Genomic DNA, 19,652 nt, shown 5'->3' on the forward strand with positions numbered 1-19,652 from the left:
CATTGGAGCTCATGTGACTCTTGATCTCGGGGTTGTAAGTTCGAGCCCCTCATTGGGTATAGAGATTACTTAAAAAGAAAATCCTTAAAAAAAAAAAAGAAAAGCAAAGAAAGTTCATCTTGAGGCTTAATGGCACTGAAAAACCATGCTATGGAGCTCTCTGGTCCAGTCCGTTCCGTAAAGTTACGTTGCATCCAGAAGCATATCTTGTTAACTATCTTCAGATGGCCAGAGTCTTACCTTCTAATAAAGCATAAAGAGTGTGATGGTGGGTTCAGCTAATGCTCCAAGCAATGAAATGTGCCAAAATGGTGGAAAGAGCAGAAGCATTCAGATCATCACTTCTGATTGTGACCTTCTGGAGGACAGGAACCATGACTTGCCTCTTGAGAGCTTGTTTAATCTGATACTCAGGCACACAGTATTTGTTTGTGGAATAAGTCAACTGACACCATCCATTTCCTTCTGAGGAATGGATCTTGGGCTCCTGCAGTACTGACATCTCATCCATTAGCACATACATCAGCTTCAAAGGATGTGTAATTATCACATGTTACTGCTGATAGTCTTTTTCCAGATGCAAGAGCGAGAGAATCAACCTGTTTCTCTTTTACCCGAAGAACACATGCCTGCTAATCACTTCATTTATGCTCAGGCATGTATGCACACTCTCTGGCACATGGAAGGTCCCCAGGGAATGTTTGCTGAGTGAATGTCCAGCTGATGGCGGATGCCATCTCCTCAAGTCCCAGCTGTCCTTGGCTTACTCACATCTCTTCCCGTAGTTTGCAGGAAAGACCCCACCACCCCCTAACAGGAGCTTCCTCGACCTTCTTTCTTGCCATCTCTAATTTCTAGGTACTGTCGCCTTCCCTCGCTTCCTTTCGCCTTTCTCCAAGGAGGCGGTGCTGACCTGTTGGTTGATTTCTTGTAATACCTTCCCTCTCTCTTGTGACCGGCCTCTGCCGTTGTTGCCTTCTCTCTTACGTCCTCTGGTTTTTTTTCTTTCTCTTCCTCTGTTGAAATCGTCCCCGTTCTAATAAGGAGACCCCATAAATGCATGACTTCCTCAAGTCACCCATCTGTCCCTGCCCTTTCCTTTGTTGTTTGACTCCTTAAAAGAGAAGTCTTGTCACCTGCACTTCTCTCTCTGTCCTCAGGCATTAACCCCTTGAAATCCTGCTCCACTGGCTTCACACTGCGTCCAGGTCACCCTGTCCTCCTCATTGAACAGGCCGGTGGCCCTTTCTCCATGCTTGCCCCCTTTGGCCTCTCAGCAGCATTTGGCACTGTTTATTACTTGCTCCTTGAAACTCATTCTTCTACCAGCTTCCAGGAATTGTCTACTCCAATTTGCTTCCTACTCTTCTAACTGTGCCTTCTGTTTCCACTGGTAGCCTCATTTCGCCTTTTAGTTGAAGTCGTTGTCCAAGCGTCTGTTCTCGATTTTTTCCTTTTTTCTCTTTTGGAAATTAGGCACTTTAATACAATTTGTAATCACGCTCGTCTGTGTGATTACTGCATGAAGGTCTGTCTCCCTGCCAGATTGACTCTCTGTGAGTGCAGGTACCAGCTCTGTTCTTTGTCTATCCCTAGCACCTAGCACAGTGCTTGGCATGTAGAAAGAGTTAAAAAAAATCCCCAAGTGTTGAACGAGGTAGGCTTGCCCCCTTCCAAGCCTTCCACGTAGGACTCCCCAACTTCCTATCTCGTTATACCCCCAGCCTTTCCCAACCTCCTGCCCTGCATGTCCTACCCCAAAATGAATTCATTTCCTCCTCTTACCGCGTACACTTTCATGAATTTTCCTATATCTATTAACACTACCATCAGCTTTGTTTTGTTTTGTTTTCATTTATCTAGGCTCAAAACCCGGAAGTCATCTTTGGTTCTTTCCTTTTATTCAAATTCTGCATATAAGTTTTTGCCAACTCCTTCCCATTCTTTCTTCTACCCACCTCATATGGGCGCTCCACACTTCTCACCTGGACTTTGCAGTGTCCCCCAGGCAGCCTGGACACTTGCGGCCTCGCTTGGCTATACCCCTGCGCCCCCATTCTACCCTGTACACTTTGATCAAATTCATCATAGAGCATAGCTCTAGATATTAATCACACTAATCCCTTGCCCCTTCTCTTAAAAGTCTTATTTTTCACTTTGCCTAGTTGAATACATCTTTCTCAGTCTATCCTTCCATACTCCCCACAGTGAGGCGTCAGCTTGTATTTACTTCTGTTTCTTACAGGGGTCCTACACTCAAACCCAGGGCCTCCTAAACTGGTGTACCCAGAAGGCTGTGGCCAAGCTTTCACCTGACCAGTGTAAGGTTCCTAGCTGCCCTTTTGTGAGAAGGAACGCCATTTTTAAGTTCCCGAGATGATGCGCTTCCTTTATTTTTGGAATTCAAATGCTCTTTTACTTGTAAAATGCTGGTGATAATAGATGGTCATTATTTGTCTCACTATCATTTGCAAAATAAATTGCAATGAAATTCTTGCTATTTTGTTTCTCTGAGGGAGAAAAGGCTATTTCTAGCTCAGTTTTCTCCCCAAGCAAATTTTATGGGATAACAGTTCCTAGCTTAGTATATTCCTTCTTTCAACTTCTTCCATTCCACCTACCACCACCATCATTTTTTCTTTACTTGAAATTTTACCAATTCACAAAGTTAAAAAGTCTAGGAATCAAAAAAAAAAAAAAAGTCTAGGAATCACTGCTCTACCCTGAATGGGTTGTTTCATGAACACACTTCGTATCTGCCTGTTGACATCCTACCTTTCCTTCCTGATGCTCCTCAGGATGTTCCTTTCATGTGACACCATGTCAGAGCCTTGTCCCCACCCTCCTCCCTTTGGAAGATACTTTCTCTTTCCTCAGAGGTACTCTGTACCCTGTAGTACTTTGGACTTTTGCATGACATCTCCCATGTTCTTCCTGTGTTCAAGTAGAACTGGCTTCCTTCTCTGCATCCCCATCTCCCCACGCCTAAAGAAAGTGATAACTTTCTTTAGGACAGAAGTTTGTTTTTCCTCTGTGTTGTTTGCATTGCTAGACATTGTAGTTGGCACATAATTGGTGCTCAAAAAAATTGTCACGAGACTGAGGTCTTAGGATGATAGTGATGAAGGGATTAGGTAAAGCTCACATCTTTGAGGGAAAGGGTCTTTTAAAAGTTTTAGTTCAGAATTTTTTTGGATGATTCTGAAATCAAAATTATAGTTGCTTACTAAAACATGTTGAGAATAACTGCCCATTTATCTTTACCAACCCGGGGCTTAAACCCACGACCCTGAGATCAAGACCTGAGCTGAGATCAAGAGTCGGATGCTCAACTGACTGAGACACCCAGGCGCCCCTGCCCATTTATCTTTTAAAGACAGAATCATCTTAGACTGGAGCTCTAGCTATCTCAAGCACTGGATTAAGGTCTGCTGTGGTTGCGGTGGTTAAATTGAGAAATTACACATTTGACATCTTCTGTGAAACCTGTGAAATCTTCGTTGGAACGTTGATTTTGATTTCATTTTGACAGAGGGGGTCCTGAAAATTTTCTTTCCCGCAGGCGATAGGCCACAATTTCTTTGCCTCTGGCCTTCTCTAGAGTTGTCAGCACCCCGAGAACATTGGCCTGATCTAGATAACGAGGCTTTCTCTACGTCTGTGAGTAAGCTGTCTCTGAGCCATATACAAGCCTGTCGCTTTCATTTTTCTTTTAAGACAATTTTTTGAAAGTGAGTTAGGTTCTTTCTTCCCACTTTGTCTACTTCTACTCCCCTCACCCCAAATCTGTGGTTACTGAGTTTGAATTATGCAAAAGCACACCTGGGTGAGAAATCGGTGGTACGGCAGCCAGGCCTCCTAGTGTGTGTTTGAGGCAACCTTCAGGGCAACACACCTTCTCCCTTTGGGTTCTTGACCTGCTGTGGTGGAACCGTGTCTCCCCATTTCCCACTGAGGCACTGAGATCATTTTGGACTTGGAGAAAATGGCAGGTTTTTGACATAGAAGACCTTGGCAGGGAAGGAAGAGTGTGCCACTGCTGGCCTTTTCTACTGAAGAAAGGCTGGGGGAGGGTGGCAGCCGCAGCTGTGGGCACTGACCAGTGGGCCAGTTCTTGGCCTTCTTTTTTTAAACTGTAGGCTGGTTTTCTATTATGAGCGACTGGTATGTAAATAAAAGATGAGAAATTGAATTGTCTCTTGGGGAGAATGAAAGCTTAACATCATACCACAGGCATTTTCTAGCAGCACACTAACAGTACTATGTGGTATGGTTCTAATTAACTCCGAAGGGCCAGGCCTTAACTCAACCCAAGGAAAGTTCTTTTGCCAAAAGATACTACTGCGCGGTGACCCACTGGAGCCCTTGCAGTGTCAAAGGATCAAAGCAGGAATAGGGGCTGGGGGAGGATTCTGTGGCTTGTTGGAGATTTGTGTCTTATCTGCAAAAGCCCAAGGAGAAGTGAGTGATCAACTCTGCTTCCATTGGCTGAAGTGTTTTGCTTTAAAATCTCTTTTGGCTTCTCCAGCCCACCTTTTCTTTTTTGACAGGGGGACAAATAATACAATGTCCTTTGTACATCAGAAGTATAGAGATTGCTGAGATTGTGGGGAAATTCAGGAATAGGTGTCGCTGACACTACAGCGAAGCTCTTGCCCCTTTACGTGTTGGGAGGTTGGGAGATTATTGTCTCACTTACTGGAATATTATAACTGCTCTGTTCCAAGCCTGTATACATTCACCGTATCTCTGATTGACAGGCTTATTTCACCCTGTTGTATCTTAACCATGTTGGCCATTTGAACAGAAAAGAACATGTAAGACCTTAGGGAGAGCCTTAATTTGAAGTTTTCTTTATAAAACTTCTTGGTACTGTGTTTGGCAAATACTTCCTTTATTTATTTATTTATTTTTAAAGATTTTGTTTAATTAATTAATTTTATTTAATTTATTTAATTGACAGAGAGAGAGAGAGACAGCGAGAAAGGGAACACAAGCAGGGGGACTGGGAGAGGGAGAAGCAGGCTTCCCGCCGAGCAGGGAGCCTGATGCGGGGCTCGATCCCAAGACCCTGGGATCATGACCTGAGCTGAAGGCAGTCGCTTAACCGACTGAGCCACCCAGGAGCCCCGGCAAATACTTCCTTTAAATATATCTTTTTTTTTTTTTAAAGATTATTTATTTGAGAGAGAGAGAGCACACAGGGAGGGGTAGAGGGAGAGAGAAACTCAAGTAGACTCTCCACTGAGCGTGGAGGCTGAGGCGGGGCTCAATCCCATGACCCCGAGATCATGACCTGAGCTGAAACCAAGAGTTGGATGCTCAACCGACTGCATCCCTTAGGCGCTCCTAAATATCTTGTTTAAAAATAAAAGTGAGTGTGGTAGAGTTCAAAATTAACCTCTAATTAAATCCAGCTATGGTTTTGGTGGATTTTTTGCCAAGCACATTTTCCTTCGTATTGCCTCATATTGACTGACCATATCCCTCATTTATATCCTATATGAAGGTGAAATGCCCCTACTTAATTGTTCAGCATCACTAGGAGTCCTGTCTTCCCAGCAGAATGCATTGTGGTCCTGACTGAGTTGGTATAAAAGCATCCTTGGTGTGTAACAAGCGGAGCATGCAGAAGTAGTTCACAGCAAAAAAACAAAAAACAAAAAACAAAACCCAAACAGCAACAAAAACTTGATACCCAGGTTGCTGTTGGATAGGTCACCATGTTTGTCATTTTTAAACCTCCGGGTTGTGAGATAAAGTTGTTAAGGGAGGGATTTCACCAGCACCTTTTCTGTTTCAGTTCATGTTTGTGACTCATATTTATTCTAGTCTAACCCCGTTTTGCTTGGAAATTTTTTTTTATATTAGAAAATGTCACTTTCAACTAGGGGAGGGGAAATTCTGATTGAGCCTCAGAAGAGTCAAGATATTGTGGTGATGATTTGGCATTACTTTTGACTCAAGAAAAAAAATAGGGAATCCTTACAAAGAAAAGTGTTGTAAAGTACAGTGATTCTTATAAATAGGGCAAAGAAAAGTCATCTCTGAGCTTTACTGTGGGAAGGAGGGGGTTGGGGATCAGGGAAATTATTACAGAATTTTCCTACATGGTGGGGAGATAGCCTCTGGACTTCCTCACGTTTCCCTATTCACTAAAACAGCTCTAGTGAATTGCCTCCCGATTGGTATATGAATAGGAAGAAAGACACTAGAACTCTTAAACTTGATCTTGAAAGGCTTATCTTCACATATAATCATCCACAGATGTCTGTATGTGATTATATATTCCCGTAGAGAGGGAATGATAAATGTAAATGAGAACCATGATATAATTTTGCCTTGCTTGCTTGCACATTTTCAGAATATAATTAAAAGCACATGCCACTGTCAGTAGTTAACTATGAGGTTTGTGTTAGGTTTTTGTAAGACTCTGGCAGAAACCTAAAGCATGTTTTAGTATCTAAGCCTTCTTTCTCTCCTCCATCCCTCCCTCCCCACCCTTCCTGCCTCCCTTCCTCCTTTTTCTTCCCTTTCTCCCCTTTGAAATCACAAGGCAACTCTCTAGGTTCTAACTAATATCTGTTCAAAACTAGGGATCATTTAACCTTTAAGGCACAAATTAAAATAATTTTCATTTTTCTGCTTCCTAGCTGGTACCTGCAATTGTAACGAAGTTATACTAGATAATTGCTTTCTGACTTCTTTCTTCAAATAAAATCTGATGAGCATAAATGTAGGTACTACTTCACTAGCCAAAACAAGTGGCTATGTAGGGAGGTGGCATGTGGGAAGGGAGGCAGAGGTTAGGCTAGGGGAGCAATCGTAATATGACTTAGGTCGGTGGATTGGTGTTTAGTAAATCATCGTCCTCCAAATAGTGCCAAATGCCCAGAAAATCCCCTGTACTGCCTAAAGAATTTCTGGTTCATGTAGTCACTCAATTTATGCTTAAAACTGTAATGTGTGCCTCTTTTAAATTCAGTAGGCTGTGCATTTATGACTTTAGATGATAGAGCGTTCATTTTAAAAATAATGATAAAAGCTTAAGTTGTAAATTTAAATTGTAATATGGACCCTAAAAAAAAAAAAAACCATGAAAAAGTAAAACAATCTTCCTCTGGCTAAGGGCAATTCTTACATGAGTGCTTCTCAACTGCTTTTGTTTGTGAATGTTAAAACTTAAAATGAGTAAATTTTGTCTTCCAAGTAACTTTCTGTATTTTCCACTTATTCTTATCTCTATGTCACATCTGCTCTTAAGAACAAAATAAGAAGTGGCTTCCTTTTCTGCACCAACTTTGTCAAATGTAGAAATTTGCAGTGCTTAAAAATTCAAACTGGTCATTCTTTTCACAGTATTACAGCCTGGGAGGTGAAAGGTCTGTCTGATGTAACTATCCAAGAGCTTAATTTCAGTTTGAAAAAGGAATTCTGCAGTGGTGTTGAATTCCTTAGAAATGGGTGTGCTCAGTTTCTCTTTCCAAAGCTTGTGCATCTGACAATGGATATGGCCAGGGCGGGATCTCCCCTCCAATTTTCAGTTCAGCAGTTCATTTCTCTTTTCTTGTGTAACCCTTGTGATGCGAGTTTCTGCTTTTGAGAGTTCACATTTCTGGTTTTTCCCTCCTAACTTAACTGCATGTAGTGGTGGGTTGTTTTGTTTTTTGTTTTGTCTTTTCTAAAGAAAAAATATTTTCTATGAAATACAGATAGTATTTTTGTGTATTTTTCTTGCTTAATAATTAAGTTCTTTCAAATTGAACAGGGTATCTAAAGCTCTTCTATCCTCATAACTTGTGTCTCATTATCACAAAGTCAGGTGTCTACATTCTCTACAGCTTCCCCATTCCAAACAGGGCAGATACCTATTGTTGCTCTTTATGACCAAATACCATGTTTGCCCCAAACCAGCAGCTGGGTCCGGGGAATCTGGAAGTTAAAGACTGATGTCTGCATAATTCAGTTCCAGGGCCCTTCCTCTTGCGTACACATTCCCTCCTCCATGCCTTGATTTGGACATTCGCCTTCCTCCACCCAGACCTCAGTTTCCTCTTGTGTAAAATGGGCATATTAGCCCCCTTGGAGGCACGTTATGCGAGTAGTGATAAAATATAGTAAGTATGCCTAGCACAGTTCCTGGCACTGAGTGGGCTCTTGAGAAGTGATAGCTATTTTTATTAGTGTTGGCCTATCTCATTATAGCTGTCATCACTATCTATTGAGGGGGTGAGGATTCTTGAGGGGTATTGTTTGATTCCATTATACAGTCTTAGCTAATCTAAAGCTCATTTTGCTTGACTACATTTTGTTCTTTGGTACAATTTGTGCTGTAGCCATTGCGGACTGATTTAAATGGGAGTCCTTGATTTTGTAGGCAATCATTTTCTCGTTTAAAAGGTACAGTCCCATTCCATTCATTTAGAATGAGGTCAGTTACCAAACGGGGGTTGAACTCTTCTGCCTTTTTGTGTTGGGCCTTTTCTCTCTTTTGCTTCTTGGCCTTAGGCCAGTGGGTCAAAGCATCTCAGGTGATGGAGGAAGCAAAACCTCTGGCAATGTTATGCTCGAAAAATTGGGCTTAGGGCCCAGGCAGTATTTCCATTATTAGAATTCTCCTTTTTCTCCTTTACAGCTTAGCTCCCAGCTCCTTTCTATGTTTCTTTAACCACAAAACAGAAAGAACAACAACAACAACACACATACACTCTTTTTAATGGCTTCTTAAATTTAACAACTATTTTAGTGCTTAGTGGGCCCTGAAGTTGTTTTTTTCTCTCTCTGTCATTAAAAAGTGAAGCTAGAGTGGCCTCTCCTTATCAGCAATGGATTTTTTAAAAAGAGAGAAAGAAAGAGCATGTGACCTTTGGTTGACTTCGAGAATGATCTTTAGGCCAACGCTTTTCAGTATGGGTTGCAACCTATTATTGGGTCATGAAGTCAGTTTAGTGTGTCCAGACCAACTTTTTTTAAATGGAAGGGAAGAGAATAGACCAGAACATAAGAGAATAGAAAAGAAAATACAGGAGTCCATCGGGTGTATAAAAGTAACAAAGGATAAAAGTCAGCTGCTATTTTGTGAAACTTTTGTTTCAGTTATATAACATGTATAAACATAAACATGCACACGTATGTATATATGAGTAATGTGCTGTGATGTAAAAACTATTTCTTAACTGTGGGTCAAAAAAGCTAGAAATCCAGGGCGCTGGGTGGTGCAGTCGGTTAAGGCGTCCAACTCTGGATTTCAGCTCCGGTGGTGAGCTCAGGGTTGTGAGATCAAGCGCCACATCGGCTCCAGGCTCAGCATGGGGTGGGCTTGAGTTTCTCTCCTTCTCCTCTCCCTTGAGCCCCACACCCCCCAACTCTCTCTCTCAAAAAAAAAAAAAAAAAAAGGCGAGGAAGCCACTGCTATGGTTGCATTTGTCACTGAAGAGTTAAAAAACAAAAAAAATTTTTTTGAAAAAGCAATTATCTGGAGGCCTGTTTAATCGGATAAAACCCTTTTTTCCCATGAAAGAAAACTGGGCCTTTTAACTGTCAAGCCTTTTATTGATGGAGGGCTTTGGCTGCTGGTTTGACTTGCTCTGTTTTTGCTAGGGTCTTTTAGGTAATGAGCCTATTGTCTCCTTTTTTGGTTTCCTGCTTTCTCTTCTCTAAGTGGACCCTGGAAGCCATTCTGGCTGTTGGAGCGATGGCAGAAGTTTTAATACAGCAGAGACATCTGCAACATATGCTTTTGTGATTGTTGCCAGAGTTTTTAAGAAAATTGTGGTTTGGGGGAGAAAGTAAAACTCTCTAACCAATATGAAATACCCAGTTCTTTCTTCCCCCTGGTGGTAGCACTTACATCTTTGTTCCTCCTGATATAATTACAGAATTGGTTTTTATTTACTCCACTGAAGCTCCAAGCCCAGTGCTCTCTTCACTACATCACACTGCTTCATCAGGAGACATTTAGTTAGATAATGAAATGGGTTATTTTATACCGATTTCTGAGGCTGCACCACAGGAAAAAAAAACACCATAAAAGACAAAAGAAAACCTTCTTTTTTGGAGCAGTGTATCCATTAGAGTCCCATCAGGAAAAAGAAAGCACTTCAAGTAGTTACTACAGAATCAACTCCACTCCTAAGCCTATCTAAATTAACATGTTACTTTAAGGATTAGAATTGAGACAGTGATAACAGAACTTTTCATTGAATCCCATATCTCTAGAAGAGACTGCATTGTTGTCTTTTTTCCCATCCTAAAATGGAAAGACATCTATTTTATATGTGCTTAATACTGGTATATTTTGTCATTTGTTCTTTTCTCAATAATTTAAATATTTTAGTGTTTGTGTGTGTGTGTGTGTGTGTGTGTGTCTTTGTATCACCTAAAATTATCCAAATACCTAACTTAATTTGTCAGTCATTAAGATGGCATTCCAGTAGGATTAGTTTGGAGATATGTGAACCTGATTGTATTCAGAAGTCATTAATCAATGTCAAAGAGTATTTTTTGAGTTTTTTGAGTACCTGTGGTGTGCTTAGCAAACAAGAAGGAGGTTCCTAAAGAATTGCTGGAAGTGAAAGATGAGGCTCCTGCCTCAAAAGGACTTACCTCTTATTCATCCCTGTAAACATCTTCCCTCACTATATCACTGTGCTCTGCCTAAATAGGTTGTCTGCCTAAATCTAATTGGCAAGGCAAAACTTGTCATATGAAATAAAAATAATAGTTAAATGCCATCTCTAATGATACTTATTGTAAATTCTCTAGGAACTTGGGGTGGAGAGTGAGCAGGGCCAGCTAGGATAGCTGGAGGACAGAGGAAGTAGAGTTACTGAGTCTTGAGCTGTTGTCAACATTCCAATGGAAGGATGGAGAATATTCCAGACTGTGGGGGAATCCAGACAAATGCTTAGAGGCAGCGAATATCAGAGTGGAGCATGAAGGAGGCATTTCTTGAGGTTGTGTTCTGAGGAATTGTGAAAAGTAAGGCTGGGTATGTTGGGTGGGGACCTGTATTTTAAGGTGGAGGGATAATTGTAGCATTTCATAAGCTGAAAAGGTACCCCACATCCTACGGGTGCTTACAGTCTACTTTGGGAGAAGGGAGGGATTATAAATAGCTATGAGGCTGTCCTATAAGTACTGTGCTAGAAGCCAGTACTAGGATGGAAGTATTATAAGCAAAAAGCTTGGAGTCACCATGTCCATGGCCAGCCTTGAGCTATATTGGGACTGCTTGGGCTTGGGGCTTGGCAACTTTGCTGACTCAGTAACAGACTTCCTTTCTGGAACAGGCCTGGCTCCTGACTTGCCAGCATATGACACTCAGAGTTCACCAGGTCATCCTGTCCCAAACTGCCCAGTTGATTGTCTACAAGATTGTAATAGCCAGGGCTGCTTCCATCTCCGGCCGGGGGTCCTGCTGCATTCCTAGACGGGTTCCCCAAGTGCTTCTCCTTGAGCACCAGGGCATGGTCGGAGATTTGTATGGGTGCTTGCCCTCTGCCCCAGGCCCACAAATTAATGGTGGAAATGTTTTCTTCAAAGCAATTATTGAAAATAATTACTGAGATTATTTCATGTTAATGGAGAATCATGTTTGAATATCATTCAGCTTTTGCTGTTACTCAGCCCCCGAATCTCTGGCTTGTAATAGTAACACACATTTCATTCTTGCAGCTAAGTGTTAACTGTATCCTTGGTTAGTTTTCCCTCAGCTATATTCCTCCCTCTTTTCCTGCCCAGGCTCCTGGGTTAGCTGGCTTCAGACTGGGTTCAGGCAGAGACACCGGCAGGAGACGGGAGGGGAGGATACAAGGAGACACCAAGGTATTTCTCCTTTTACCTTTGTGCATCAGGTAGCTTCTTCAGCATAGGCTGTTTCTCTGGGGCTCCAGTTTTCACTGGACAGGCCCACCCCATTATTGGGCAACACCATCTCCTCCTTTTGTGTTTCTAGCTTAGCGGTGGTAGCGGCTTCCTACTGTTGCTAAACCCTTTACCATTTCCTCTGGTGCTCAGCAACTTCATGGCTTGTGTAATCAATTCCCTGCATTCAATTCCTTCTGTAGTAACTACTTGAAGTGCTTTCTTTTTCCTGATGGGACTCTAATGGATACACTGCTCCAAAAAAGAAGGTTTTCTTTTGTCTTTTATGGTGTTTTTTTTTCCTGTGGTGCAGCCTCAGAAATCGGTATAAAATAACCCATTTCATTATCTAACTAAATGTCTCCTGATGAAGCAGTGTGATGTAGTGAAGAGAGCACTGGGCTTGGAGCTTCAGTGATGTCACAGAACCGTCACCAGCTGGTCCTCTTTAAAATTTTTATGAACACTTGTAGTTATTTCCAACATAGTTTCTTTCTCATTATAAGCTCAGAATTGGAAGATGCAACCGCAATTAGATAGAGACAAGTTATGTAAAGCGTTCATCTCATGTTGGAAGACATTAATGTGCATTTAAAAGTTATCCTCCAAGTGACCAGGAAGTACATTTGACCACTGATAATATCCCAGGCGTCCCAAACTTTTTTGCTTCTTCCTAGCTTTCCTACAGAACCAAGAACGTGTTCCCTAGGGCAGCATAAGTGTCACAGTCTCTGTCTTATGGACTAACATGAGATGGATTTCAGTCATAAGAGCAGACAATTGCCTCTTGTCTTTTCTCCTGAACTCCCCTTATTTGGGGCCTTGCCTTGGGGAAAAGATTCACTGTGATTCAAAACAGACTTGCAGTGATGGAGTCTTTTCCAGTTTGAAAGATGCTGGGATGATCAGATCTATTTCAGATTAATCCAGAATAAGAATTCTTAGTGCAGTCGCTATACTAAGCACGTTCAAAGGACTCAAAGAATAAATACCTAATATTCAGGTCCCCTCAGAGTTTACCTATTCTTCTTTCCTGATACAGAGATGACCTGGAACTAGGTTCAGCTTTCAGTGCTCTGTTGGAAACTGTTGGCTCCTCCCAAATCCTTTGTAATCTGAGTTAGTAGCACGTGGTGGGGAGGGGCTCTGGCAGGTGATCTCCCTGTTCACAGCACTTGAGTCACAGAATTCTCATCCTTAGCATAGTGGATGGCCCAATGAAGGGAGCTAGGCAGACCTAGCCCTGACACTCACTAGCTTGTCATCTTAGACAAGTTACTTCACCTCTTTGAGCCTCAGCTTCTTTCTTGGTGAAATGGAGGGTAATGATAGTTATTTCCTAGAGTTATACTTGGCACATAGTAAGTTCATAGTAAATGGTAGCTCTTTAATATAATTTCAGCGTGCTTATCAGTTCCTGAGTCAGGAACTCAAGATTACAGCTGAGCTGCAGAGGTTTACTGAGCCCCCTAGCCTTTGCCAATATAAGTTAAAACTGACAGAGTTTTTAATATTACCATTCCTTGTGAATATTATGTGTGCTCATTTTGATTTTCAGCTAGTCATTAAAGTTCTTAGAGTTCAGAGAAAATTTCAAACTTGATCAAGACGATAGTATCTATATGACCATGTCGTGATGGTATAGTGAGTACCCTTTTTTTTTCTTTTAACGTTTGTTTGTTTGTTTGTTTAAGTGATCTCTACACCCAGCGCGGGGCTCAAATTCACGCCCCCAAGATCAAGAGTCGCATACTCTTCTGACTGAGCCATCCAGGTGCCCCCTCCCTTTTTTTAAAAACTGTCTTAAACCTTAAGTCAAATTGGTTTCCAAACAACAGTAAAAAATTGCTATTACCGTGTTTGTCCTTTGTGATAGGCAAATGCCACTTGCTTATTTTCAGCCTTTGGGGAGATAATTATACGGTTGCTTATGGGAATGACAGAATTAAAGCAGGCAGTTCCCTGTCTTAGGAAATCATGTTAGCTGTTGGTTCATCATCTGTCATCAGTTCCTGCTCCCGAAGAGCAGATCTTAGAATATTTTCTTTCACAAAAGACAGAAGTGAGGCATAGGATTTTCCCAGTAAGAGAGTGTAGTGACCAGTCATAGCCTAGGAACTCTTCCAGGCCCGTAACTTCATCTCTGTGTTCCTCGGTGCCTAGTGTAGAGCCAGGCTCCTGTCAGGCTCAAGACTTCTTATCAAATCACATATTGGAATTTGCCCTTTCATTAGTTGGCTTGATTTGCATTTGACTAAGCTTAAACCTCACTGTATGTGTCATATGTAGTTCAACACTCCGTAGTGGATCCTTTGTGTAGCCAATCAGTTTTCTGTTTTGTAATTTGAGTAATAGACTATACTCATGATGGGCTGAGGAATTGGTTGCACAGTTGAAAAAGGGCCAAATCGGACATTTCTCTGCCCTCAGTATCGTAATTTCCAAACGTGGACTTCAGCCTTGAGGCCCACAGAGGCTTATCTGAAGTAAATATTTAAAAAAAAACTGATTAAGTATCAGTTTTTCTGAATGTACAGGTTTTTTTGCTTTCTTCTGTTACTTTCAGAAATTCATGCAAAGAATCGCAGTCCAGTGGTTGTGATCTCTTCTTTTCCCAAAATGGCCAGTGACATTTTCCTTCACACTCCTCATTCTGCTGACAGACCATTTGGGGTTGGAAATACACAGTCATTGTGTATCATGTTTCTTAAGTCCTTTGTCGTACGCATTTCCTGACCTAATGGCAACACTGCCCAAACTGGGAACTCTAACAATTGTGACCACCAGATGTGGAAATCCTGCCCCAGGCTTGCCTGAGACCATCCTTGAAATGACAGTGTGTTTGTAAAGTGATCATGTGAGTGGAGAGTTCTGTTTTTGCTTTTCATAGCAATAACTTGAGGGTTACAGTTATGGTGCCTCCGGTACAACCAAACATTGGGGAGATGAATTTCATGTCGTCAAATACCATCTTTTCAATTGCAGACATAAAATTTTCACCTCAGTGGTCAAGTGTGTTTTGTTTAGCTTTTTTCAACTCTTTATATATGGCAACACTCTGGTTCAGTCTACCCACCACATGCCCAAAGGCCGGAATTCTCTACCCTCTGTATCCCTGAATTTACTTTAAAATCTGTATAGACCTGCTGTTTCTTTTTTCTAAACCACATTGTAATATGGGGCCTTATGAGTAGAAAGATGAGTTAAAAATATACAAAGCAGATTACTCAGCAAGGCCACTTTTGCCCTTGTGTGTGGGGGGGGGAATTCGCCATGAGCCTCAGCTGAGCAGCTTTTTAAAGTCCAATGAACTCATTTTATTAAAGCTTGCCCTGTTGCCCTCTCCTGTTTTACAGCTGATTAGATTAATTGAATATGATTAATAAATTATAATATGGCAAACTCAGAATTATCTGTGTTAATTAGGGACAGGGGTAGCATGGAAAAATGAAATCTTCAGATGTTGTCTTTCCTCTTGGCTTTGTTTCTGCAGATGCCACAAAGACACATCACGTGAAAGCAAGCTCACGTTTCCTTATTCCCTTCTTTGTCATCCCATACATTCTTTTGCAGGTGACAGCAAATAAACTGGAACTGAAGGAATTAGGGAAAGAGGGACAGATTTGTCCAGTCTACTTGGTAGATAATGGTTGCAGTCTTCAGTTAAGACTCTTTCAGATGGAGTATGTGAATTAGTCATTTGGTGTGCTTTTTTTATACTTTTTTCCCCCCAGAGAAATGGCATCATACTCATTTTACTTCTTTAATCTAGAATTTGAAGTATAGTTGTAGTGAGTACTACTTCCAACTATAGCATGTGGAATTTTTTTTTTTTTCAAAATTACTGAATGTTATGGACCTAGTTCATTTATATTTTGTTCCTTTTATAATATTATAACATAAGTGCTTTCCAAGTTTCTTTATAATCTTGATAATGACCAAGGATTACTTTTAATATATTAAAATATAGCAATTTTAGTAATAATTTTAGTAACAATTTAGTAATAATTTTAGTAACAATTTAGTAATAATTTTAGTAACAATTTAGTAATTTTAATATATATCTATATATACTTTAAAAATATTCCTTCATGGTGAAAAAGACTCAGAGTCTTCAGTGGCTACTCTAGCACTGGGAAGTAAAGGGTGGAAATCTGGGAGCTGTGTTTTATTTTCAAGGAAGTGTATCTGTACCAGTCTAACAGAAGACATCACTCAGGGGCGCCTGGGTGGCTCAGTGGATTGAGCACTCCGGCCGACTCTTGATCTCAGCTCAGGTTTTGATCTCACAGTCGTGAGTTTGAGCCCCACGTTGGGCTCCGTGCTGGGTGGGGAGCCTACTTAAAAAAAAAAAAAAGATATTACACTCTCTAGATATTCTGTGATGGGAAATAAGAGTCATTGCCCTCCAGGACTCAAGATTAGACTGGAGACTTCCAAAGAGTCTTCTGTATCTTACTTACAGGCCTGTCATTTGGGGCAACCTCCTGCTTATGACCTGTTAAAAAAACGTATTTTGTATTTGTAACTTTGAAAAACTTGCCTGAGAAAGATAGGGGCTAACATTCAGTGATCCTTAATGCGTTCCTCGGGATTGGAAAAGAGCAGTCTTATTTTGAAAGAAGCGGGTAAAGGGAAACATAAAGTGAATAATTCTTTTATTCAAGATTGAGGGCTAGTGAGTGGGAACTGTGCAGTTAGTTTTCTTGCTCTGATGCCTGGGTCCTCTTCTTTAGTTATTGGGGATGAGGGTGGAGAGCCTTGAATGGGGTGTTCCTCTTTGAAGTCAGTTTAATAAAAACAAGCTGATAAAATGTAATTTGAAATGTTTTTTGTCAATTTTAGAAAAATTATTTTATGTGGTACTGGATGATTCTCTGAGCCATTCAGATTATCAGGACAGCTTTGTAGAAATAGTCTCATGTCAATATTGTTTAGATTTTCTTTCCTCCTAACCCCAAACACTGGCATTTGGAAATAGGGAGCATAATGATCAAATGGGAAGTCTGAGGGTAGTATATTTTGATAAACCACTCATTTTATGCTTTGACAGAGTTATCATTCATTCTTTGTATTTTTTAAAAGATTATTTATTTATTTATTTGAGAGAGAGAGAGAGAGAGTGAGTGTGAGCAGGAGGGAGAGGAAGAGAGAGAGAGAATCTGAAGCAGACTCTGCCGAGCCTAGACCCCGATTTGGCGTTCGATTCCACAACTGTGAGATCCTGACCTGAGCTGAAACCAAGAGTCAGACGCTTAACCAACTGAGCCACCCAGGTGCCCCTCATTCTTTGTATTTGAAGGTTAAAGTGGCAATTAGCTGGGGGAAAAGGGAAACAAAAGAAAATGTGATGTATTCTAGTCCTTCGTTAGTCCAGACTGCATCCTGTAGCTCTGAAACGTAAATAAGAGATCTTAGATTTACCAACCCAGTTTGTATTGGGTGTTGGTATCATTGTATTCTTTTAAAAGCCAAGCCAAGGGGGCGTCTGGGTGGCTCAGTTGGTTAAGCGACTGCCTTCGGCTCAGGTCATGATCCTGGAGTCCCTGGATCGAGTCCCGCATCGGGCTCCCCGCTCAGCGAGGAGCCTGCTTCTCCCTCTGACCCTCCCCCCATCATGTACTCTCTCTCTCTCATTCTCACTCTCTCAAATAAATAATCTTTAAAAAAATAAAAAATAAAAATAAAAAAAATAAAAGCCAAGCCAAATAAGTAATAGGTGGCAGAATCCTTTATCACTATCTAAAGTAAGTAAAATGCCGGGCGCCTGGGTGGCTCAGTTGGTTAATAAGCGACTGCCTGCCTTCGGCTCAGGTCATGATCCTGGAGTCCCGGGATCGAGTCCCGCATAGGCTCCCTGCTCAGCAGAGAGTCTGCTTCTCCCTCTGACCCTCCTCCCTCTCATGCTCTCTTTCATTCTCTCTCTCAAATAAATAAATAAAATCTTAAAAAAAAATAAAGTAAGTAAAATGCCTTAAGTACATAGAAGTGGATGACCATATATATGTGTGTGTGTGTGTGTGTGTGTGTGTGTATATATATATATATATATATATATATATATGTTAGCATAATGGGCCCATGGAAGTGTTTACTTCTTATGCATGTAAGGTTATAGTGCTGTAACTTTAAACTTTTGTATTGTGAGGGAGTGTGTTTACAAATCAGGATGATATAATCATTTGTAGAAGTTTTTCATTTTTGATTGGGAAAAACTATATTCTGTTCATGCCATTTTTATTGATCTTTGTGTCATCCTTTTACTTGCATGTACTCCATCTGTTTGTTTTAACCTTACTCATTAGCAATAGCTTATTATAATTACCCATCTGTCACACTGGCTACAGTGCGCTGTAAATGCTGCTTAATTTTACTATACTTTCATGGCATTGATGTCGGTTTTGATCAAGAAAAGGCTTTTTTGCTAACTAGATTCAGAGCACTGCGAGTTTGCAGTTATGTTTGTTTATTTTATAATCTCTGATCACTTTCCTTTTATCTAGAGAAAAATCAGTGGGAGAAGAAGGTGGGAAGGGGTGAGGTAGGTGTTGCAGGAAAGAGATTACGACTTTTGATGATTTTCTCTTCAGCCTGCCGTGATTTGGTATAGACGCTATCCCTTGCTTCCCCAATTAAAAAAAAAGTTGGTTTGTATTAACTTGGTGAGGAAAATTACTAAATTTTGTGTTTTGTACCAATATAAGCTGAAATCTTTCTTAGATAAGTGATTTGGAAATTTTCCTGAAAAATAATAAAACTATAGCTAAAGTTTGTTTCAGCCCTAGTTGCTAACTGATATATTAAACACTGATAAAATCTTTTTTGTTTTTCCTCTTTTAAGAACTTAATTCACAAAGCGAAAAAAATACATCATTTGTTTTTAGTTAGTTGCACCACGTAATGTTACTTAGTTATATTATACGTATTTTTTTCTTTTTAGCTTTCATTTGCCTCCAAATGAATGGAAAAGATGATATACATGGTCAATACTTGGAAAGATCTAAAGGATCAGTTTTACTGCCTTTTTAGTGCAACATCATTGGAATGTAGTTGTAATTTTTTCCAGTGATAATTCCAGTGATTTGGCGGTATGGTTTTCCCACAGCAACAGTGTGTTGAATCAGGGATTTGCTTTTCTATTTTCATTTTCTGAATAACCACAGTATTCCTTCACCCTTAAATGAAACAGACCTAAGCCTGAGTTGCCAGAGACCAACAAGGAAATTCCAGGTTTAGGAAAGTGATAATGACTCACACTGGAGGGGGTTGCTGCTACAAAGGTACACTTTCTCAGAAACAGTGGCTGGAGCAGAGGCGATGCAGCTGGTTGCATTTGGGAGCAGTTTGCTTCTTGAGATGGTCATGAATTAATAATGGGGAAAGGAATGGAAATCTCAGAGACATTCCGAACTTTTATTCTCCAGGAAAGTTTAATTCATACATTAGGCTTTTTATGAAAAGAGATTTTTTGAATGTAAAACATCTGTTTATTGAAAACCTCTAAAAATCCACATTTTAACAACTTCAAGCACATTGCTACTTCCAGACTGAGTAACACTTTAAACACATTTCCTTTTGAAAATGCAAGATTCGCAAAAGAGACTTGTCATGCATTCATTTGGCCATTCTCAAATGGTGAACTGAATGCTGGATAATCTCTGCTGGCCCCTTAATCAGATTTAAAATTCTCAATCCTTCCTAGGTGTTTCCGAATACTTTTATCTGAGTTGTAGCTGTGTTATTGCACCTTATTTGCTATTTTTGGTGTGTTTTTTTCCTCTTGACAT

General features: G+C 40.6%; 1 protein-coding gene across 2 annotated transcripts in view; it reads left to right on the top strand.

Moving 5' to 3' along the window:
* Nucleotides 1–19,652, top strand: part of RAB8B (RAB8B, member RAS oncogene family) — a 57,691-nt gene that overhangs the window by 14,762 nt on the left and 23,277 nt on the right. Inside the window, exon 2 of one of the 2 annotated variants that reach the window (XM_081831236.1) lies at nt 11,743–11,826. The exons of the other annotated variant lie outside the window; for it this stretch is intronic. Coding sequence (XP_081687362.1) covers nt 11,743–11,826 — 84 coding nt within the window. The remainder of the gene's footprint in view (nt 1–11,742; nt 11,827–19,652) is intronic. 2 annotated transcript variants of the gene reach the window in all.

This window comes from Leptonychotes weddellii, chromosome 9 (genome assembly GCF_054177405.1).
Source record: "Leptonychotes weddellii isolate Sample4059 chromosome 9, ASM5417740v2, whole genome shotgun sequence".
NCBI classification, from domain to species: domain Eukaryota; kingdom Metazoa; phylum Chordata; class Mammalia; order Carnivora; family Phocidae; genus Leptonychotes; species Leptonychotes weddellii.